At 59.3% G+C, this 21,444-nt stretch overlaps 3 protein-coding genes across 9 annotated transcripts; 1 reads left to right on the top strand and 2 right to left on the bottom strand.

Moving 5' to 3' along the window:
* Nucleotides 1-46: 46 nt before the first annotated feature.
* Nucleotides 47-7,062, top strand: METTL25B (methyltransferase like 25B). Of its 2 annotated transcripts, XM_058701798.1 has the most exons (8): nt 48-284; nt 3,184-3,308; nt 3,405-3,597; nt 4,041-4,103; nt 4,359-4,502; nt 4,953-5,434; nt 6,253-6,437; nt 6,805-7,062. In XM_058701798.1, exons 1-8 carry the CDS (start codon nt 174-176, stop codon nt 6,924-6,926), a joined length of 1,425 nt encoding a protein of 474 aa, XP_058557781.1. In that variant the 5' UTR covers nt 48-173; the 3' UTR covers nt 6,927-7,062. The 2 variants fall into 2 exon arrangements, with proteins under 2 accessions (XP_058557780.1, XP_058557781.1); XM_058701797.1 differs by having other exon boundaries at nt 47-284; nt 3,184-3,597.
* Nucleotides 7,016-11,011, bottom strand: MRPL24 (mitochondrial ribosomal protein L24). Of its 3 annotated transcripts, none has more exons than XM_058701807.1 (6): nt 10,991-11,011; nt 8,496-8,738; nt 8,324-8,419; nt 8,014-8,117; nt 7,612-7,742; nt 7,016-7,512 (listed from the first exon to the last, which is right to left on the bottom strand). In XM_058701807.1, exons 2-6 carry the CDS (start codon nt 8,676-8,678, stop codon nt 7,376-7,378), a joined length of 651 nt encoding a protein of 216 aa, XP_058557790.1. In that variant the 5' UTR covers nt 8,679-8,738; nt 10,991-11,011; the 3' UTR covers nt 7,016-7,375. The 3 variants fall into 3 exon arrangements, with proteins under 3 accessions (XP_058557790.1, XP_058557789.1, XP_058557788.1); XM_058701806.1 differs by lacking the exon at nt 10,991-11,011 and adding an exon at nt 10,855-10,955; XM_058701805.1 differs by lacking the exon at nt 10,991-11,011 and adding an exon at nt 10,779-10,894.
* An 805-nt stretch (nt 11,012-11,816) lies between these two features.
* On the bottom strand, nt 11,817-21,189 carry HDGF (heparin binding growth factor). 4 transcript variants are annotated; one of them, XM_058701801.1, is made up of 6 exons: nt 20,837-21,189; nt 14,931-15,007; nt 14,665-14,803; nt 13,818-14,003; nt 13,337-13,560; nt 11,817-13,155 (listed from the first exon to the last, which is right to left on the bottom strand). In XM_058701801.1, exons 1-6 carry the CDS (start codon nt 20,921-20,923, stop codon nt 13,149-13,151), a joined length of 720 nt encoding a protein of 239 aa, XP_058557784.1. In that variant the 5' UTR covers nt 20,924-21,189; the 3' UTR covers nt 11,817-13,148. The 4 variants fall into 4 exon arrangements, with proteins under 4 accessions (XP_058557784.1, XP_058557787.1, XP_058557785.1 ...); XM_058701804.1 differs by lacking the exon at nt 20,837-21,189 and adding an exon at nt 20,495-20,637; XM_058701802.1 differs by lacking the exon at nt 20,837-21,189 and adding an exon at nt 19,873-19,978.
* Between the last annotated feature and the right edge of the window lie 255 nt (nt 21,190-21,444).

Genomic DNA, 21,444 nt, shown 5'->3' with positions numbered 1-21,444 from the left:
CCCCACCCCACGTGTGCGCGACGCCGCCCGCTTGGCGCTGGGGAACGTCGCGACCTGTGACGTCAGGGGACGCATTCCGTCTTCCGCCCCAGCCGCAGGCCCCCCGCGGGGCACTGACCCTGGCTCCCCGCTCGGCTCATTCTCGCTCCGGACGCCACCAGCTGGACCCCGGGATGCCGGGCGTCTCCGCCCGCGGCCTCTCTCACGAGGAGAGGAGGCAGCTGGCGGTGAACCTCACCCGTGTGCTGGCGCGCTACCGTCCCATCCTGGACGCCTACATCATCGTGAGGCCACAGGGGTGTGGGCGGGGTGCTGCCGGTTGTGCGGTTGGCTGGGTGCCCGTGGCAAGGGCAGAACCTGGAGAGGTGGCTTCTGCTCTCTTTTTTTCTATGGGTTTCGGTCTGTGGTCTTTACAAAAAGGGTTAAAACTGGGGTTACTCCCTCCCGGTTTTTCAGTTGACATACGTATTAATATTTCCAGTATCTCGCTGGTTTCTCTAACTTTCCCAAGTCCAAAATAAAATGCGTGAACAACAGAGCCACGCTGCAGCTACGTTGAGCTCCCCCAGGAACCTGTGAGGTGTTCCAGGAACACACAAGTTCATTGATCCGAGCTTTGCATAAAGTCCTGGTTTGGCAGCCTACTGGACAGCCACAGCTTTGGAATCAGACCGGCTTGACTGCCTCCTTTACTGTGTTAGATGGAGGCATTGTTAAGAACTTCCTGCCACCTGTCTCTCAGCTGTAATAGGGATCCCTGTCTGAAGGATCGTTACGAAGAATGAGTGAGATGATGTGTATGTGGCACCAGCATCCACTGAATCGTTCAGCCCCCCCCCCCCCCAAGCCCAGAAGCCATTATTGATTCCACTCTTGCTTTCACTGATCAACAGTCCAGTTCTTCAAAGCGTCCTGTTGGCTGTACCTCCAGAATAGATACTAAATTCACCCTTTGTTTCCGTCTCCATTGCTACCACCCTGGGCCAAGCCACCATCATCTCTCTCCTGGACTACTTCCTGACTGATCTCTGTGTTCACTTACTCTCCATAACCACTTCTTCATAAAGCAGCTTGATCCTTGTAAACTGGGAACCCCGGGCACCTGGGTGGCTCAGTCAGTTGAGTGGCTAACTCGTGATCTCATAGTTGGTGGGATGGGGTCCCGAGTCAGGCTCTGTGCTGACAGCGCTGAGCCTGCTTTGGAATCTCTCTCCGTCCCTCTCTGCCCCTCCCCGCCCCGCCCCAGGTATGCACATGCAATCTCTCTCAAAATAAATTTTTTAAAAATGTAAGTTTGATCAGGGCACCTGGCTGGCTCAGTCCGTAGAGTTTGCTACACCCTTGATCTTGGAGTAGTAAGTTTGAGCCTCACGTTGGTGTCAAGTTTACTTGAAAAACACGTAAATCTGGTCGAGACACTGCCTTGCTTGCTAGGTGCTTTGATGAAATCTTAACTCCTTACCATTATCTAAAAAGTGCTAATGATCTGTCCCCTGCTGCCTTTTGAAGGCGAGCACATTAAGCCTCTCCCACATTGACTCTACTGCACCTATACTGGCCTGATTTCTGCTCTATAAATACGGCAGGCCTCTGGGCCTTTGCACTTACTGGTCAGCCTGGAATGCTTTTCCTCCACAGGAAGGCGAAAGAAAACAGTGATTAAGGGCAAGAACTAGAGTCCAGTTGGTTTCAGATTCCAGCTTTGCTGCTTACTAGCTTTTTGACTTGGGCAAGTTACTTAACAGCTGTGTGTCAGTTTCCTTCTCTGGAAAATGCCAAGTAAAAATAGTACTTATCTCATAGGGTTGTTTGAAGATTAAATGCATTAATACGTGGAAAATGCTCGGGACAGTGCCTGGTATATTAAAATATCTTACGAGTGTTTGCTATGACCTGAGGTTTTTTTTTTGTCGAGGTATAATTGATATGTAACTTTGTATTGGGGGTATAACACAGTGATTTGATATTTGTGTTGCAAAATGATCACCATGGTGAGTGTAGTGAAACACCCTTCACCTCTCAAGTTACCTTTATTGTGAGGAGAGCTTCTAAGGTCTGCTCTCATCCACTTGCAAATGTGCAGTCATCGTCGTTAGCTATGGTCACTTTGATGGACATTACGTCTCCATGATTTATTTATTTTACAACTGGAAGTTTGTATTTTTTGAGCCTCCTCGCCCATTTCACAAGCTCCCCAGACCAGTGTTCCGTCCGTACTCTCTCACGCTCCATTGTGTTACCGTTTTCATTAGCGTTTGATCGTCTCTGTGGCATTTGACATTACCTGAAATTACTTTTTTTTTTATGTAAACTCTGCGAGAGCAAGAATCTTGTCTGGTTCATTGTTGTGTCCTCTGAGCCTAGACTAGAGCTTGGTGCATGACCAAAGCTCCGGAGTTTGTGTTGAACAAATGAACAAATAAAAACACCCTGGTGTAACATCTGGCATATAAAGCGTGTGGTACATATAATGGTAGATTGCTTTTTTAATGTGTTTATTTTTGAGAGAGAGAGAAGGGGAGAAAACAGGGGCGGGGTAGGGGCAGAGAGAGAGAGAGGGACAGAGGATCTGAAGCAGAGAGCCCGACACGGGGCTTGAACTCACCAACCATGAGATCATCTGAGCCGAAGTCAGATGCTTAACCGCTGAGCCACCCAGGTGCCCCGTGGTAGACTTTTTTTTGTTTTTAAGTTGTTTTTTTGAGAGAGAGCACAAGCAGGGGAGGGACAGAGAGAGGGGCTCCCAAGCAGGCTGCACGCTGTCAGCCCAGAGCTCCCATGACCCGAGCCAGAATCGAGAGTCAGATGCTTAACTGGCTGAGCCACCCAGGTGTCCGTGTGGCAATGGTAGATTATCAAGCGGTGATGTACTAACACCGCACAGGTCAGTCACCGTGGTGTTGCAGATGCCGACGCGAAGACACCATCCTTGCCCTTAAGTACAGTTGAGTAGAGAAAACGGACACATCCGTGAGTAGGGACGCTGCCACAAGAGAGGTGTCCAGGATGCCAACTGGGCTCCAGGAAAGGGGAGGCGGGAGCAGGCTTCAGAGGAGAGGTGACTCGGAGGAGTAGGAGGTGCCTGCTGGCCGCAGCCAGCGGCCCTTCGTTGAGGACGGGGAAGGGCGGGAAGGGCAGCGGCCTGTTGACCGCTCCCCTTCTCCCTTCTCCCTTCTCCCGCAGGAGTTCTTTACAGACAACCTGTGGGGCACACTCCCTTGCTCGTGGCAGGAAGCGCTGGATGGACTGAACCCGCCACAGCTGGCCGCACAGCTGCTGGGGATGCCTGGGGAAGGGGAAGCGGTCAGGTATGGGCAAGAGGGGCCCCGTGCCGGGGGACCCAGGGTGTCACTGTCAGGATGCAATGGAGCTATTCACTGGGGGCCCGGGCTGGCCTATCGCAGGTACAGGTCGGTGTGGCCACTCACCCTGCTGGCCCTGAAGTCCACAGCCTATGCCCTGGCCTTTACCCGGACACCTGGGTTTCAGACCCCCTCAGAGTTCCTGGAGAACCCCAGCCAGAGCTCCCGCCTGACAGCCCCGTTCCGGAAACACGTCAGGCCCAAGAAGCAGCATGAGATCCGGAGGCTGGGAGAGGTGAGATGGCCGGGGGGGGGGGGGGGGGGGGGGGGGGGTGGTGAGGAGGACCCCTTAAGGCTGTGGGTTGCCAGGATGTGGGCACTTTGCACGGCCCGCAGGACCATCCTTGGCAGGCATGGTCTGGATGCTGGGTATTTTGTGCGTTCGCCCTCTCGACGGGGAGGTTGGTGGCTGTGTCTGAACCAAGGTCTTCCTAGTTTCCACCTCCGCAGTCTGCTCAGGGCTTCATAGCAGCGCTCTCCTCCTTGTTCACGCTGAGAGGAGCAAGGAGAGGAGGCTGAGCCTGGGGTCAGCACCTCCCTTTCGGTTTCTCTATCTCGTGTTCGTGGCACCCCTGCCCTCTTCCTGTGCCCTCTGCAGCGCCTCCGCCCCCGTTGGGGGTGTTTGCCCTGGGAGCCAACACCCAGTGGCCAGGAGAGCTTTGTTCCCTCCTCTTGTAGTTGGTGAAGAAACTGAGTGACCTCACGGGCTGCACCCAGGTCGTGGATATAGGCTCAGGCCAGGTGAGTCAGACCCTTAACATTCTGAGTTTCACGTCTGGGTGTTTTGTTGTTTGAGTCGTGGGGACAGAGAGCTGGAGGCAGGTCGTCAGGCTGCAGGCCCAGGGAAGCAGTTGCTGGGCAGTGGTGGAACTAGGCAGGGCAGAACTTGAGCCTCCTGGGGGCCCGGGACCCAGGCGTCCAGGTCACTGCTAGGGAGGCTGACAGCAGAGAGGCCGCTGGACGGGGCCGTCTCCACCCTCCCTCTCGTGACTCCAGGGCCATCTCTCCCGATTCATGTCCCTGGGGCTGGGGCTGACAGTGAAGAGCATCGAAGGCGATCGGAGGCTGGTGGAGAGAGCTCAGCGCCTGGACTGGGAGCTCCTGCAGGCCCTGGAGAAAGAGGAGAGGAGGAGCCCACAGGTCGGCCAGCTTTTCGTGCAGCCGGGGCTGCGGGACGAGGCCCGCTTGGCAGGCATTGGGCACCAAGGCCGACTCCTTTCTGTTTCCGGGATTGACGGCGTGATCCCCAATTCTGCTACCCCTTTGAGGGCCCCCCGTCACCCAAACCTCCTCATACCGTAAAAGAACTTTCTGGTTACACAAAGTGCTTTCCACCCTGACGTGTGCTTCTCCCAGCCACCTGTGGAGCGGCCGGTCAGGTGTTCATTAGACTCGTGACAGAGGGGAACCGGGACTCACAGACGAGGTTTGCGGTTGATGGTGATGGGCCCCAGAGTTCACCCAGCTCCCCCGTCCCCCGGTTCTCTCCCTCTTTGGGAAGGAGCGCAGGGGACACTCCCTTCCTGTGGCCGGAGCGGGCACAGGGACAGCAGACTTCCCACCTGCCTCTGTTCCGTCCTGCCTCCACAGGTGACCCGGGCCGGCCCTCGCCACTCCCCACACCACGTGGTTAGGTGGGTAGAGCCCACGGCCCTGTGCAAGGAGCTCCTGCTTCCCCTGGAGCCCTTGCCTCCGCGCGGGGCCCGCCTGCTGCTGACGGGCCTCCACGCCTGTGGGGACCTGAGCGTCGCCTTGCTGAGGCACTTCTCCTGCCCCGAGGTGGTGGCCCTGGCCTCGGTGGGCTGCTGCTACATGAAGTTGAGTGAGCCTGGCGGCTACCCACTGAGTCAGTGGGTGGCGGGGCTTCGTGGCTCCGAGCTGCCCTACAGGCTGCGGGAGGGGGCCTGCCACGCCCTGGAGGACTATGCTGAGCGGCTACAGAGAGCGGGCCCCGGGCTCCGCACCCACTGCTATCGGGCGGCACTGGAGACGGTCATCCGGGGCGCCCGGCCCGAGCTTCGACGGCCAGGCGTGCAGGGGATCCCCAGGGTCCACGAGCTCAAGATCGAAGAGTGAGGCTGGGGGGGGGGGGGCGGGGGGGAGACGGGCATCACGGACTGAAGGTCTGATTTCCCTCCCATCCTCACTTGTTAGTGTGAACGAAAGATCTATGGGGCGTCGGGGGGGGGGGGGGGGCTCAGTTAGTTTAGGCATCCGGCTCTTGATTTTCACTCATGCGCATCATGATCTCTGTCGTGGGCAGAAGCCTGCTTGAGGTTCTATCTCCCTGTGCCCCTCCCCTCAAAAAAAAACCAAACAACAAACAAAAGAAGATCTAAATGTGCCCAGGGAGTTGATTCCGAAGTCTGACCGGACAGCTTCTCAGAATTCTTTTTTTTTTTTTTTTTTCTTTTTTAACGTTTTATTTATTTTTGAGACAGAGAGAGACAGAGCATGAACGGGGGAGGGGCAGAGAGAGAGGGAGACACAGAATCGGAAGCAGGCTCCAGACTCCGAGCCATCGGCCCAGAGCCCGACGCGGGGCCCGAACTCACGGACCGCGAGATCGTGACCTGAGCCGAAGTCGGACGCTTAACCGACTGAGCCACCCAGGCGCCCCCTCAGAATTCTTTTAGAACCGAGTTGTCACTCTCTTGTCAGGGGGCCGTCCAGGTTTTTAAGTGCTAAAACTATGGTCAGATCATTGTATAGATGATAAATTTGGGGACCAATCTGCGGCTGGACAGACAGTTCCCGGCCAGGGAAACAGGAAAACGCATACTAGGGTGGCAAACCCAGCGAAGCTGCCATCAGATCGGGAGCATCCAGTCTGGGTGGGAGGGGAGGCTCCTGAAGCCAAACTGAGCATGGTCTGTGGCTGACCCCACAGATACGTGCAGCGGGGGCTGCGGCGGGTGGGGCTGGATCCCCAGCTGCCACTGAACCTGGCTGCCCTTCGGGCCCACCAGGCCCAGGAGAACCGAGTGGTAGCCTTCTTCAGCCTGGCCCTGCTCCTGGCCCCGCTGGTGGAGACGCTGATTCTGCTGGACCGGCTGCTCTACCTTCAGGAGCAGGGTGAGGGTGGCCCACAGCAAGGACCGGGGACTGGTGGGGGGGGGGGGGGGGGCTGGAGCTCTGAGGCTCCTCCTTCCGGCCCCAGCCCCGCGGCGGGACTCAGACTAGCTGCTTCGGGTACCAGTGGGGTGGGAGATTTGTCCACGCACATTCCTGCTAAGTCGGGCTCATATCCCATCTTGCGTTTTAAGCAAGAACAACCCCAGGGGTGGGGGGTGGGGTCGGTGTCTGGGGTGCCCATATTCCTGGTAGAGAATTGGGTCTCCTAGACACCTCAGACCCCCCGCACAGGGAAAGGGGCTGTGCCCACAGGCCTGGCAGGGAACAGCTCGTGATTCCTCCCTGAGTAGCCCTGCCTTTCTTCCAGGCTTCCATGCTGAGCTCCTGCCCATCTTTAGTCCTGAACTCTCGCCCAGAAACCTAGTTCTGGTGGCCACCAAGAGTCCCCTGGGTGAGGCCTTCTCTCTTCTGGAAACTGAAGACAGCTGACGAACTCCATCTGGAGTTCATCCAGAGGACCAGCCTCCTAGCTTCCTGCAACCCTGGCCTCTCCGTCCCCATGTTAACATAATACTATGTAAAGATTTATTTTTAATTTATTAAATAAATGAAATCTTTATTTCTCTGCCATTTCTATTTTTTCACTCCCACTCCCGCCAGCCTCCCTGACGGGTAGCGTCTCGTTACTCACGGGTCTCCCAGAACCCGCAGGCCCTGTCCCTGTGGAGGCTGCCTAACTTCCACCCAGGCTGTCACAACGTGAGGACAGACGCCCCTTCCTTCAGTCCCAGAAACAGGTGCGCTGGGTTAAGGTGCTGATCTAGCAGACGCGTGGGAGGGAACTCCTGGCTCTCTCTTGGTGTCTGAAGGAGAGGTGGCCTGGACCTTCGAGGCTAAGACAAGGAGGGGAGAAGCTGATCTCCAGCTGATTCCCAGGATCAGTACCAATAGACTTTCTTGTGTCTCCGCGTCTCCTGGATCCCCATCGCCTCCATCACCTCCTCCTCCAGTGTCTTTAAACGGGGCACGTAGGTTCTTTCTAGAGCATCTTCCACTGATGTGTCTTTGGGGCCGTCTATTGAGCCAGAGGAAAGAAGATGGGTGGGAAATCCCCTCCCTCCCTCTCCTCCCACCACCCCCTGTCCCCGTCTTCGTGCCCCTCACCCAGCCTCACCAGTCCAGGTTTCAGGGACGATGCCATCAGCTCTGGGAAACTCAGGTTTGGGGATAATTCTTCCTGATCTTGTGGAGACACGTACCCGCTCTCCTGCCTCCGTGAATCTCCACTCCACGTCAGTGGGTTTCCTAGTGGACAGAAGAGATGAACCCAGCCTGGGAACCACGTCTTCCGGCTACGTGCCGCCCCAAAAAGTCAACGGCTGAAAACATGAAGGTCACCATCTTGCTGCTGCTATGTCTATACTGGGGGTGACCCACAGGGGTCACGTCCACGAGAGGGATGGCCCCTTTCAATCTCCAGAACCTCCAACCCACCATTCCTTTTGTAGAAACGGGATCAACACCGATGGACACTCGCAGGGCGGGCAGCCCTCTGACCAGAGCCCCACGTGCTTGCCTGTCCACGGGATCCACGAGTTTGACCTGGCGGTGGAGCAGGGGTGCTTCACTGGGGATCATGGTTCCCCGGGAATCCACGGTCTTGCCCACATAACGGTAGTGCTGTCCAAAAGAGGGGGGATATGAGAACCAGGGGTGTGAAAGGGGGCCCGCCCACCGCAGCTCGGGGCGTTCAGCCCAAGCTGGAAAACAACGTCAGCTGTCTCACTGTCCCTGCAGCTCGTCTCCTGCCTCCCTAGGCTGCTCCAAATGCGGTGACAGAGGGGACAGGCTTCCTGAGCACCCCTGAGCGCCCCATCTTCACTCACCGTGTTCAGTCCCTCCAGGACCACCCAGTTGCGCTGCCGGATGACTTGGACCACTTTGCCTTGCTTCCCAGCATCCTTGCCTTCTAGGACCTCCACCTGCAGGAAGACGGGAGGGTCAGGGAGGGGGGCCCTCGCCCAGCCCCCCCACCACTCCACCTCATCCAAGGCTCACCCTGTCCCCACAGAACAGATGCCATTCTTCATCTGAGATGGGCTCCACGGCCACCCGGCGCCGCCTGGTCCCCGGAGGGTTCTTCCTCTTGTCTGCAAGAGAGCCTGGGCGGCTCATCCCATAGCGGTAGTCGCGGGGCAGAGTGACCTTGGATGCCAAGGCCAGCAGGGCAGAGAGACGCATGGCTGGAGGCTGTGAGAAATCCCCTGGCCAGGGAGGATCCAGAAACCTTCCTTGTCAGCTCTGAAGAAGACAGAAAGAAACAAGCGGGCAAAGAACATTTTTTTAAACACTTAGTCCCTTGCTCAAGGGATCTCATCTCACTGAGTCCTCACAAGATGCTATCTTCACTTCACGGATGAGGAAACAGGCTCAGTGACTTGCCCGCAGTCATAAAGCTACTACATGAGAGAACTGACATTCAAACCCACAACGTCTGACTTCAAAGTCCAGAAAGAGGCCAGGGACCACGCGATCTAGTCACCCCTGAATCGAGGTGACCCAAACAGGGCTTGGCGCATAGTAGATACTTAATAAACAGTTACTAGGTCGATGCAGGAACAGCGGGATAGGAAAAACACAGGTAAATGGAACAAAAAAGAGGCACAAGGCCAAGGGGCAGGCATTTACAAGGAAAAACAGCAGAGATTAAAAAACAGTACTAAAATGTCCCTATGCCACTCGCAATTCCTGAACTCAGTCAGGAAATAACCACTCCTCCTCCCTAAGGCAGCTTCTTTTCCAAAGGAAAAGGCCCCAGAAGCAGACTTTAGGATTACCAAGTCCTACATTTCCCAAATAAGTGTATTTTCTAAGCCTCCCAATTTTGGATGATGGACTAAATCAGTTGGGGTGGTGAGAGAATGGAGGGCAAAAATAGTTAAGTGCTTCCATTTTTATTTTTTTTTTTAAGAGAGAGCAAGCAGGGGAGGGGGGCCGAGGGAGAGAGAATCCCCAGCAGGCCCCACACTCAGCACAGAGCCCAATGCGGGGGCTCAATCCAAGGACTCTGAGATCGTGACCTGAGCTGAAATCGAGAGTCAGATGCTCAACGGACTGAGTCACCCAGGCGCCCCATGAGTGCTTCAATTTACTGAGCACTTACTACCTGCCAGGTGCCATGCCGTTTTCCTGCATCATGCGCTACAGAAAAGGATTAAGGAGGGCATCTTTAAATCTATTTTAGAACCAAGAACAGAGTCTAACTTCAAAGTACAAATAAAGTGGGGGATTCACCTTCGAATGCTCCCTCTCTGTAAAGAGAGCTTTCCTACTATTCTTACTTTCTAATCTTATACTCTAATAAAACCTTTTGCCTGATGCTCAAAAAAAAAAAAAAAAAAAAAGTACAAATAAAGTGCACTCTCATGGGATAAAGAGCTGTGGGTTCTAGTCCCTGTTCCACCACCTTACTCTATGATCCAAGGCAACCTAGCTTACAAGCTTGTGTCGTCATCCTGAAAACTCTACAGGGTTGTTGGAGTCATTCCAACTACGTTTGATATTTTATCAAAACAAAGTACAGAATAATGCGAATCGTATTATGACTTTGGGGCAAATTAAAAAATACATATTGTGGCACAGGCTTAAATATTTATGCGAAGGCAACAGGAAACAGCCAAGGTACTTGGCTGGAGCAAAAGGCCACTATCTGGGGGAAGAGTCACTGTCCATCTTATTCCTTCCCCACGACCTTTGTTTACATTTTCCCACTATGCGCCCCGGGGTGGGGGGGGGGGGGCGCTGGTTTATCTGAACCTTCGGAGTTTTCTTCTTTATACTTCTCAATGTGAAAAAGAAAGTGCCTATGTTATCTTCAATTAGCGTTGGCCTCAATGTTCCCGTGCGGATTCAACAAATGCTTAGGAGCAACAGCTAGGTGACAGCCTTAGTGCGAGGAGCCTCACGGATTACTAGCGTCTGATCTTCCCGCCGCCCTGGGAGGGAAGCTGACAGGTGCGGGTACCCCAAGGCTCGTTCCCCAGACGAGGAAACCGGGCGCTGGGGGCCACAGGGCCTAGTTCGCAGCTGCACAGGGGGGCACAGCTCTAGTTCGCAGCTGCACAGGAGCAGGGCCAGCGTTCGGCCCCAGGACGCCAGCGGGGTCGCTGCAAAAGGCCAGGCGTCGGCCACTCTAGGTCTGCAGCTCCGGGAGGAGACCCCCAGAAGTCAGCCCCTAGGCCCTGCCCTCCTCTCCCGCACACCCTGCAGGGGCTGTCCCCAGGGCGGGGGAGCTTCCGCGGGGTTGCCCGGGCCCCGGTTCCAACAGTCTTCACCACCCACCCGCTCCAAGCAGCCGGAGCAGAGCAATCCCGGGCGAGTCCAGGGCGGCCACCACCACCGAGCACTCAACGCTCACCTCCGCTTCGCGCCTTGCCCCGCGCTGCCGTGCCCCCCCCCCGCCCCCCAGCGGCGTCCGCACATGCGCCCTTCGCCCTCGTCCCTCGGCTTTCTGGGAAATGTAGTCTGAATGCAGAGCGGACGCTCAAACCAACCTCGCTCTGAAAGCCGGAAGTTGTAGTCCACCGCTACGGAGCGAGCTGGAAACAGGAAATTTGGTCGGGTAGGAAAGCAAGGAACACCAAGAAGCACGTCGGGAGTTGAAGGCAGGGCAGGATAGGTGCGGCGCTCGGCGCGTCTTTGCGCACGCTCTGCGTGGAGGCCGCTGGGAACCGTAGTTCTCAGAGAGGGGGGGCTCCATTTTCTAGGGGATTGTGGCTTCCTGTTCAAAGCAGAGGGCTTCCCTTTCTAGGCTGGGCTGCGGCCAGTCCTCTGCCCGCGCGCCCGTCTGCAGCAGGGGACCGGGGCACACTAAGAAACTGTCCTGGGTTTTCTGCAGAAAGGAATGACACGTGGGCCCTTCCACTGCCGGTCGATGGGCTAGTCACAAAATGTCAGCTGTGGGAGGCACCTGCGATGACCTGGTCCAGCCGCTGCGCGCAACTCGGGGTAGCGGGCCGTTCCACGCTACCAGCCTCCGGGCCCTTCCCCACCAGCGGAGGGTGGCGGGCATCCCCAGCTCCTAAGCTCAGCAACACAGCAGCCCCTCCCCCCTCCGTGGCCGCCAGGGGCTGCGGCCGGATGGTCAGCACGCACACTGCACTTCTCGTGCAGGCCTTTAAGGCTTCCCAGGTGGGAGCAGGGCAGACGGTGGTTCAGCGGCGGCTGCTGGGAGCAGCGCATTCCTGGGTTTTTGCCCTCCTGTCTCGCAGCCTGAGAAAGGAAGCTGGCACCACTTCCTCCGTCTGGGAAGGGGGCCTGGAAATGGCCAACCCCCCCCCCTCCCGGCCGCCCACCCAAAGAATCACTCAAAATCCAATATAGTAATCAACGGGTTTTATTTTCCTAGAACTGAAATCGTCTACGGTTTTCAGAGCTAAAGTCCCAAAGCTACAGTCAGCAATTTTTCATCAGAGCCCAAGGGGGGGTGGGGGTGGGGGGAGACGGGAGAGAGGCATAGAGGCCGCTACAGAGGCTGGGCAAGGGCACTTATTCCCCTGTCCTCCCAGTGGGTTTCAGATCTGGTGACAACGCTGAGGAGACCAGGTGAGGGACGTGATGGGAACGGACACCAGAAGGAACACCAAAGCCCCAGCTACAAAAAGAAAAGTCATCAAACCCCAAATAGAAGGGAAGCCTCCCAGTGCACCTCGTAAGTGGGGGCAAGAGAGGGGAAGGAGCCGGGGGTGGGGGTGGCACACAAAGGGATAGGGGTCTTTAAAATTTTTTTTTGTAATTTTCTTTTATTAAAAACATCTCCTAAAAAATGTGTCTTTTCATGTCTGGGTGACATATGTGACTGTAGGATGGCCTTGAGCACTGTGGGGAGAGGGAAAAGGGCAGCTAAGGGGTCTCCCCAGGGCATCCTATCTCTGGCCAGAGATCAGAGGTGGACAGACGCTCCTCAATGCTCCCACCCTAGCTGGGTGAAGTCAACCCTCTGGACCTCAGGTCCTCGGCCCAACAACTCGGGAGCCCCCAAATCTTCTGACGATCATCTGTGACTCCCAGAACTCCTGGGGTCAGCAAAAGGAAGATTGGATGTTGCCCATCATCAAGGGTTTATGGAAGGGAGCCCCTCCCCTACAAGCTGTCCCACTTCCCCTGAAGCTAGGGGGCTGAGAGAGCAGGTACAGGAGGAGGGCACAGGAGTGCACAAAGATGCCATCTTCCTGCCCACCCCCCACCCCTACTTGAAGATCGCCCCTCTCAGGCCCAGAAGCCTACCCTGTTGTTTTATTCTCCATCCCTTCCAGTCCTACCCCCGATGCCAGCTAATCCAGAGGTCCAGAATGCTGGGGGGGGAAGGGGAGGGGCAGGAAGGTGTCAGGAGGTGGAAACCACCAGTCCAGGCCCCAACAGATACCCTGGGAAACGGCTCCAGGCAGGGAGGGACACAATGGCCTCATTGCAGCCCACGAAGCAGAACACATGGCCCTGACTCAGATCACAGGGGTGTGGGGATCTGGAGGCAAGGGCCAGGTGGCCTGCCCCATCCAGGTCAATCTCCAGGGGCTGGGCTTGGAGTGGGGAGAGTTAAGTGGCAAAGGAGGGCGGGGCGGGGTTCCCAGTTTGCAGGCCATGGCCAGTTTCCCCAGTAGCACCCAGACAGCAGCAGGAACGGGGCAGGGGCTCCTCTTGAAACATTGGTGGCTACAGGCTGCGGGGGGAGGGTTGGAGGGGAGAAGGGTTATGGGTGTGGCCTTGGGCTGGCCACACCCCAGCCAGTGTCCACGTCCTGGGAGAGCCCACCCTGCCTCCGTGGCAGGACCCCCCTCCTCCTCCACAGGTGGCTGGTCAACCCCCAAGCCCAGCTGCCTCAGAGCAGGGGGCTCCCTCACCTCTCACGATCTCTGATGCCTGGGGCCTCAGAATCTTCCTTGGCAGCCTCTTCCTCCTCTAACTCCTCATCTTCCTCCCGAGGAAGCCCCCGGCCAGAGCCGGGCTCAGAGGGGGTACGGTTCTTCTCCACCTCCACAGGGAGGGGCCTCTCAGCCTCCAAGGGGGCTACTTCCTTCTCCTCCCCTTCGGGATCTTCTGTCTCCTTGGGACGTTTTGGGGAGTCCTAGGTAGGGTTGGCAGAGATGAGGCGGGCTGAGGCCAAGGAGTGGGGGTGCCAGCCACCCACCTGTGCCCCTCTTCCACAGAGGCTCTTTCCTTGACATACCCACAACCCCCTTCCCCAGCCCTCCGCCGCTGAAGGGTCTCCTGTGCCCCAGCTTCTTGGCAAGGGACCCCCAGACTACGGGCTGGTCCACCCCAGACTGCAGGGTCTCTGGAGTAGCAGCTGGCTTCCCTGGGACCCAGGCGGGGATCAGTTACCTCCAGCAGGTCCCCCGCTCTCCTCTTCAGCGCCCCCTTCTCGTTCTTCTCCTTGGCCGGCTCATCGATGACCAGCTTCCCTTCCTCATCGCTGCTACCCTCTGCACTCCCTTTCTTGTCGCCATCACCCTCCGTGGCTTCGGGCTCGGGCTCGGGCTCATCCACAGAGCTCTTCTTGGGGGCAGACTGCGCGCAGAGACAGCAGAGGCTGAGTGGCACCTGCGTGGCCTGTGGGGGCCCCTCCCCAGACCCGCCCTCGGCCACTCACTCCTTCCTTCTCCCGCCTCGCCCCCGCCCCCCCCCCAGGTGCCCAGTCTCACGAGTGATTTGAGACCCACCTCTGTCGGATTAGCCCCGGGCTAAACCCACTGGCCGGGCAGGCAGGGCTCTGTGCAGGAGGGGGGAGGGCTGGAGCAGGAGGCAAAACCTCGGGTCAACTTCTCCCAAAGGGAGCTGGGACCCTTTCCCCGCCGACCCCCGCCCCCCACCCTCCCGCCTCATCCTGCCCGGCTCACGAGCACCTCCTCCTGGAAGCCTTCGTGGAAAGAGTTAAGGCCAAGTCCTACACTCACACCGGGTCCCTTAAAGGGCTGTCCCCACTTACCGCCTCTGTCCTGTCCTTGCCCCCCAGGCCACTGTCTAAATAGCACAATGATATACCACACGCCTCCCCCAACCCCAGCCCCTCCTGCAGGGCCCCCCACCCCCACCCCAGGAGCTCCTGCCCCCCCTGAAAGGCCTGGTTTCTCAGTCCTGAAAGCTAAGCATCCCGCGTGGGCCCGGGTTCCAAATGAGCCGGCGGCCACACCTGCTTTCCAGGGGGTCTTTGGGGCCGCTGGCTGCTCACCTGATAGCCCGAGGCCTTGACAGTAGGGTTGTTCTCGATCTCCCACAGCCCCTCGCTGAACCCTTTCCTCTTGTTGGGCTTCCCAAACTTCTCCTTGGACTCTTCGTAAGGGAAGAGGTCTTTGGGACCCAGGAATGCCCTGGGGAGAGAGGGGAGACTGTGCTCTGGAGCCCTCCCTGCCTGAGCCGCAGGGAAGGGGCGCCGACACCACCTGTGGCCCACGGCGCTCTGCCCATGGCCCTCCCCACCTCTGGCCCCTCACTCACGTCTCATGGGTCCCGAAAAAAAAGACTTGGTACTTGTTGGCTGTCGACTTCACGGCGGCCTCGGGCATCTCGTCAATCTGGGAGCAAGATGAGGAAAATTGAGTGTGAGCGGAGTCCTAAGGTCACAACTTGGGGCCGAGGTTGGCCTCCGGGACATATCTGTGTAAAAGCCGACGCAGAGGGGCCCAAGACGTCACCGAGATGGCTTCTGAACCCTTTTTAGAGGTGGCACTTTGTTCAAAGTCAGACAGCAGGCCCAGCAGAAACCTGGAGTTGGCCCCCTCTCCTCAAGCCCGACGGCACGGTTCCACCTGCCCACAAGCCCACGTCCCGGCCAGCGTCGGTGGTCACCTCTTCCCCCGGGCTCTCGGCCTCCACCCTCACGGGACTGCAGCCTGCCTACAAGGCACCGGCCCCAGGGCAGCCAGAGTGGCCTTCCAACTGCAACACTTTGCCCCTGCTGAGACCTTCCCAAGTCGGCTCGTGATCAGAGCCCCCCCCCCGTACGCCTCTTCCTGAAGAGGCCATACTCCCAGGACTGACACCGATATCTGTCTGGCCTTGGGCGACTTACTGAACTGCCTTCTACCTCAGTTTCCTCATCTGTAAACGGAGACAGTCACAGAACCCAAGCCACAGGGATTAAATGCGGTTTGCCCCACGTGCACTAGCTCTCCTCCTTGGCCACTGGCTGCCCTCCCCCTCTCTGCTGTGGCCACGCTGGTCTCTGCTCTCCCACACTCACTAACTCTTGGCGAGCCCTCCAACCGCAGCCCGGCATGGCTTCCTCCGGAGGGCGCCCCCAGCCCTCCTGGCCCAGCTGGCCCCCCCACAGAAGCCTCAGCACCTCTCCTTCAGAGGGCCGGTGCCATGGTTACCCACATCAACATCTGAGCTACGTCCATGTGGACTCTCTGGCCTGCACCTGCCCCGAGACTGGACAGCAGGTGCCCAGCAAGCAGCAGGCTCACGGGAAGATCTGCTGAATGAATCCATGAGACAGATAAAGGCCACTGCTCTGGTTACCGTGGAGGCGCAAGACCAAGGGGCTGCCTATTCAACAACCCCCCCCACCCCAGGGAGCAACCCCAAAAGCTTCTGGGGAACACTTTGGAAAGCCTCTTGATATAGTCAGACACTCCCATTTTACAGATGAGGAAATTGAGGTTCCCCCCCCCAAACGACAGAAGTTAGTGAGGGTCCCAAAGTTGGTCTCCTGCCACGTCCTGGGGGCACGAGGAGGGAAAGGTGCAGAGATCTGGGGTCAGAGGAAATGCACAGGCAGTGGCCCCAACAGCCTCCCCAGATCAGGCCCGAAGAGCCCAGGCCAAGCGAGCTGGGGGTGGGGGGACTACAACTCCCAGCAACACTTGCAGCAGCGGCCTCGGCTGCCTGGCTTCCCGCCGGACACGGGCCAGGTGGCCATGTTGACTGGGGCCCCACGCGCATTTAGGACAGAGACAGACAGCCTGAGGCATCGATTAACACCACCAGGACTGGGACACAGTGTCTGACCTGGGGGCCTGGGGACACAGGGAGGCGGGGTGCCGAGAAGGCGTGGAGACACACCCAGGAGGGGGCGGAGCCCCGGGCAGGGAACGGAGGGGCACCGGGCTCCAGGCACGGAGTCTTCAGGTTCCTGGGCACCTCCCCCCTCGCCCTGTGGCCTCTGGGGACAGAAGTCCAGCCCCTCCCCTCAGGAAAGCCCAGCACCAACTGGGCCCTCCCCATGACCAGGAGGTTGGGGTGTGATAGCAGGGGGTGGAAAGGCACGCAGTTCCCCCCCACAAACAGGATCCCCATCGCCATGACAACCCACCCCGCCCCCGGGGCCACTCAGCAACCAGGAATGTGACCACCCCTCCCCCCACTCTGGATTGGGGAGGAGGGGACACGAACACACCCCACCCCCACCCCTGAGCCTGGAGTCTGGCACCTGGGTCCCCGGCCTGCTGGAAACCGCAGCTAGCGCTGGAGGGCCCAGGCCCTTCTCAGGAAGCCAGGCCTGGGGTGCGGGAGGAGGAGGAGGAGCCAGTCTTCGGCCAGGACACCTGGGTCTTGTGACCAGCTGGCTCCCCACCCTCCTCTCAGAGGGGGGCAAGGCAAAAAAAAAAAAAAAAAAAAAAGAGACTCCAGGGCTTAGAGGTCCCAGGAGACGTGCACAATAGCACGAACCCTCCCCTAGGCCTCTTCTCCACCCATCTCGACCCCAGGACCCAGGGCAGGGGTGGGGGGCAAAAGGGCCTTCCTGGGGGTGCAACAGGGAACCTCGTGCTCGGGGCTCACACCTGAGCCAGGGCCTCAAGGCGCAAAAAGGGTGAAAGGGAAGAAACTGAGGCTCAGGAGAGGGGGTGGGGTGAAGGAAGGGTCAGACAGGAGGGGACAGGAAGCTCTCTCCAGGAGCACAGCCCTCAAAGCGCTGCCCCACAGGGCTTTCCCATGTAAAGTGAACTCCCAGGCAGCTGAGCGGTGTGACAGGGGACCCAGGAGGCCACCAGCTGCCCAGCCTCAGGGGCGGAGGAGAAACAAAAGAATGGATGAGAATTAAAAATAGAACCACACGCCAGATACACCCGCCCTGCTGACTTCTAGCCAAATAAAGGGTGGGTATGGAGTTCAGAGGGAAGTCAGGGGCCTTCGACCCCAAAAGGGTCACCCCGCTCCCGGCCTCACCTTGACAGTGGTACCTTGTGGGGGAAGCGCCTGGACAAGTGGGCTGTTTTCACTCAGTGGAATCCTCAACCCCTCACCTCACAAAGGGGAAAAGTCCCTTCCATCCTTCAAGCTACAAAGGAAACCTCCTTTCTCGCGTTTCAAAGTGAAGGGCAGTTCTTTCCTGCGTATGGAGGACATGAGGTCTCAAGAGAGGCCTGTACCCCCAATACAGACATATGTCTCCCAGGCGGTGCCTTTATATCCAGACCGTGACTCACAACAAGTGAGTCAAGGGTAAGCGGGGCAGGGTGGGGCCGGACCAGTGCTAGGGACCCTGCCGCACCCCCTCTACTGGTCAACGGGGGAGGGGGTCTGCTACTTCTCAGCCATTCCAGAAATCCGGGCAGGTTAATTCTCCCAGGCGGGGGCCCATCCACTCCAGGCCCAACCCTCTGCATGTGCCTGGCTCCATCAGACAGACCCCAGGGCAAGAAAAGCTGCCCCCCGGCCGCCAGGGCTCATGGCCACCCGCTGAAGCCTAATGAGGGACCCCAGGTGAGGAATGGGGGAGGCGACCGAACACCTCTCCCCAGTCTCGGACCAAAGCCAAGTAGGGGACCGCCTGTCCACGCGTAGGAAGACAGCAGGGAAGGCTAAGGCCACACTGACTGCCAGCCAGGGTTCTGACCACCACACCCAGAGCCGAGCCCGGCCTGACCCAGGAACCGGAAAATCTGGGGCAGGAGACAGTTGGGGCCGGGAAAGTGTGGCAAGCCCAAGAGGCAGAAAAGAGAAGGTGGTGCCTGGACGTGGGGGAGGGAGGAAAGCTGGGTGAGGCCCTGTGGCTGCTCAGGTTTTCTGGGATTGTGAAACAGGAAACAGAGAGAGGAGGAAGGAACCTGGGGGGGGGGGGGGAATCCCAGAGTCTTGAAGGTTAGTTGTTAAGTGCTTGGAGATTCCCCCCAAGAAGTCAGGCCGAAGGAAGAGGGGAAGGAGAAGGTTAAGATGTTGTGTGGCACTGCAATCGGGACAGGTCTTGCCTACCACGTGGCCCCTCCGGCTGGCTGGGCTCTCCAGTCCCACCCAGTCAGCCGTCCTCCCCAGAAGCAGGGGCTGAGGAAGGAAAACCCACTCAGCGGCCTCCACCTGGCCATCCACGAGGCCTCCTTACTCCTCTTTGGTCTCAGGAAAGGCCAGGCCCCTTCACTCTGCCCCTTTAGGGGCTAAGACAGCATCCACGCATGGAGAGGAGACCCAGATTTGTCAGCTCTTTTGGCATCCCAGGAGGATCTATGTGGGAGATAAGAGCCTTGGGTGCACCGATCCCCAGATGTCACAATCGAAAGCTGGAGCACAGGCAGAGGGTGGCACCCTCCCTATCTCTTGGAGATCCAGTCTGACCTCCCCTCTCCCCAAGCCTCGCTCTATCTAAAAGGCCCAGGCCTCAACAGGAAGGCACTGCCCCCTGGTCCCGCCCTTCTGGCCTGGAGGCCCAGGAAGGATGAAGACAAGACTAAATGGCATCCCCAGTCCCAAGGGCGGCCTCACCCTAAAGGCCACCAGAAACCTGAAGGTCTACCTCACAGGGGCCAATGTGGGGCAGTCTGTGTCCCCCTCACTGTTTTCTCTTTCCTGATCCAGAAGGAGTTCCCTGCAACCCACATTCCAGCTGCACGGCTTCCCTGGGGCCTGGCCCAGCCTCCAGACTTTGTCCCACCCCCCCTCCCCCAGGAGGTAGGAGTCGCAGCAGAGACCTGGGTTCAGTTCTTGCCCTGCCCAACAGGGCCTTGGCATCTGGGCCAAGAAGCCGGACGGATCAAAGGTACAAAGTACACAAGTGCCCACAGGCCACATACCCCAACACACACGCAAGGCTGTCTGCGGCTGCTTCCTCACAACCCCCCTAACCCCCAGCCCAGGCACTTAGAAGGCCCTGGAAGCTGAGAGAGCCCCTCGTTTCCATTCGTGTCCAGACATCTACAAGTTTCAGGGAACAGGGAGCTCAAAGCATATGGGGTTAAGCATACTCCTCGAAGAGGGTACAGGGTGAGGAAAGGACTCCTGGGTTTTCTGAGTGGCCCCAAAGTTGGCCTGGCCCTCTGAACAGGACCCGGCAGAGCCTGGGGCAACTTCCCAGGCTCCAAGCAGGGTCGGGCCAGATAAAGACACAGACTCACGTGGAGAACGGTAACCTAAAGCCTGGAAGCAGTTCCACACTTGGCCCCCTGGCTTAGAAAGCTCCCTCCTCCCACTGCTCTCGGCCCTATTTCACTCCCCAGAGTCCTACCTCCAGGGCACAGGGTCACGACTGCACCCAATTGCAAAGGCCTCTCCAGACCAACTTGGAAGTTGCCAGAGGCGCTGCCCCCTGTAACACCCCCAAACTCCTCCAGCAACCTCCCCTCCCTCCTTCCCCCCTTGAGCTGTCCCAGTCCTTAGGGGAAACCTGAGGAACACAGCAGGTTGGGCTTCTGGGCCCCACCCTCCCACCTGGCCAGGTGCTGGGGGGGGGGGGGGGGGGGCAGGCCCTCAAGTTGGCGGGCTCAGTCAACCACATGGCACACTGGGCCGTTGCGGCGGGAGGCTCCTATCTAAGGGGAGAAGCAGCTGGGGGCCCCCCCACCTCCAGGAACGGGCAGCCTGGACTGGACCTGCCGGCCTCCCAGGGGCCCTGCCACCCTCGGCCCCCAATTTGAGCTGGCAGCATATGGAGGGCTATTTTTGTGGGGCTGAGCAGCGAAGGGTTCTGGCAACTAATTTCCGAGCCAAGTAGATCCCCTCTCACGCCGCCCCCAAACATTCCTCGACCCTCCCAACTTCAGACCTCTCGCGGCCGCCCCAAACCAAAGTTTTCCAGAAGCGAACTCCGCCTCCGCAGATCCCTCCCCGGGCTGGGACCCTCCCGCTACCTTCTCGCACCTAGCAGGGTCTGAGTGGGGGCAGCGATCGGGGAGGGCAGCGGGGGTCTCTAAGCGGGTCCCGGGGCGCCCGGGAGGGGTTCCCGACGGCCCCAGCCCAGGCCGCGCGCCCCGCGCCGCCGCGCTCGGAGGGAGGGGGGGCGCCGCGCGGACGCCGCGCTCGCCGGGGCCCCCGCCCCCACCATTATGTAACCGGCGGGGGGCGAGGAGGCGCTCGCAGCGAGCCGGGGACTCGGCCGCCCCCCGCCCGCGCCCCTCCGCGCGCGGCGCCCGCGTCCTCCCGACTGTTACGCAACCCAGCCCGGGGCCGGGGCGGCGGGCCGCGCTGCTCACCCGGGCCGGCCAGTGCGGGTAGCCCTTCATCTTGGCGAACACCAGGTCCCCGCACTTGTACTCCTTCTGCCGGTTGGAGCGCGACATGGCGGGGCTCCGGGCGCCCCGGGCTCCGCGCCGCGCCGGCGAGCGTGAGCCCAAGTTTGCGCGCGCGGCGGTGGCGGCGCCGCTGCGCTCCGGCCCTCGAGCGGCCCCCGCCTCGATGGCGGCCCCCGGCCCCAGCTCCGGCGCGGCCACGGCTGTGCGCCCGCGCCGCTCGGACGGGGCGGGCGCGGATGCGGCGGCGCGGTGCTGCGCGCTCGTGCGGTTGTTTGTGTTTGAAATTCAATTGCTCCCTCCTCGGCGCGAGGCCTCTTCCTCCTCCCCCGCCGGCCCCCTCCCCCTCCTCCCCCGCTCCCCTCCCCCTCCCGCTCCGGTTCGATGCGCGCGGCGCTCGGCGCCCCGGGCCTGCCGCGGCCCGACGCCCAACCCGGGGCCGCCCGGCGGCGCGCGGCGGCACAGGCCTGAGGAGCCGAGCGCCGAGCTCGCCGAGCGGGCTTTGTGTGCAGCTGTCGGGGGGCGCCCGCCCGCACGCCGGCCGGGAGGAGTTGGCGCCCGGCTGGACGGAG

Source organism: Neofelis nebulosa, chromosome 15 (assembly GCF_028018385.1).
Source record: "Neofelis nebulosa isolate mNeoNeb1 chromosome 15, mNeoNeb1.pri, whole genome shotgun sequence".
Classification (NCBI taxonomy): Eukaryota; Metazoa; Chordata; class Mammalia; order Carnivora; family Felidae; genus Neofelis; species Neofelis nebulosa.
This window is presented reverse-complemented; position numbering and strand designations above follow the sequence as displayed.

Excerpts from the sequence above, each read along its gene's own strand:
- METTL25B (XM_058701797.1), top strand. The coding sequence starts at position 174 with ATGCCGGGCGTCTCCGCCCGCGGCCTCTCTCACGAGGAGAGGAGGCAG. Across the intron at positions 4,104-4,358 it reads TGGATATAGGCTCAGGCCAG|GGCCATCTCTCCCGATTCAT; the intron begins GTGAGTCAGACC and ends TCGTGACTCCAG. Across the intron at positions 6,438-6,804 it reads GCTCTACCTTCAGGAGCAGG|GCTTCCATGCTGAGCTCCTG; the intron begins GTGAGGGTGGCC and ends CCTTTCTTCCAG.
- MRPL24 (XM_058701807.1), bottom strand. The coding sequence starts at position 8,678 with ATGCGTCTCTCTGCCCTGCTGGCCTTGGCATCCAAGGTCACTCTGCCC. Across the intron at positions 7,743-8,013 it reads CTCGTGGATCCCGTGGACAG|GAAACCCACTGACGTGGAGT; the intron begins GCAAGCACGTGG and ends TCTGTCCACTAG. Across the intron at positions 7,513-7,611 it reads CGTCCCTGAAACCTGGACTG|ACGGCCCCAAAGACACATCA; the intron begins GTGAGGCTGGGT and ends CTGGCTCAATAG.
- HDGF (XM_058701801.1), bottom strand. The coding sequence starts at position 20,923 with ATGTCGCGCTCCAACCGGCAGAAGGAGTACAAGTGCGGGGACCTGGTG. Across the intron at positions 15,008-20,836 it reads ACCCGCACTGGCCGGCCCGG|ATTGACGAGATGCCCGAGGC; the intron begins GTGAGCAGCGCG and ends TCTTGCTCCCAG. Across the intron at positions 14,004-14,664 it reads TCAAGGCCTCGGGCTATCAG|TCTGCCCCCAAGAAGAGCTC; the intron begins GTGAGCAGCCAG and ends CTCTGCGCGCAG.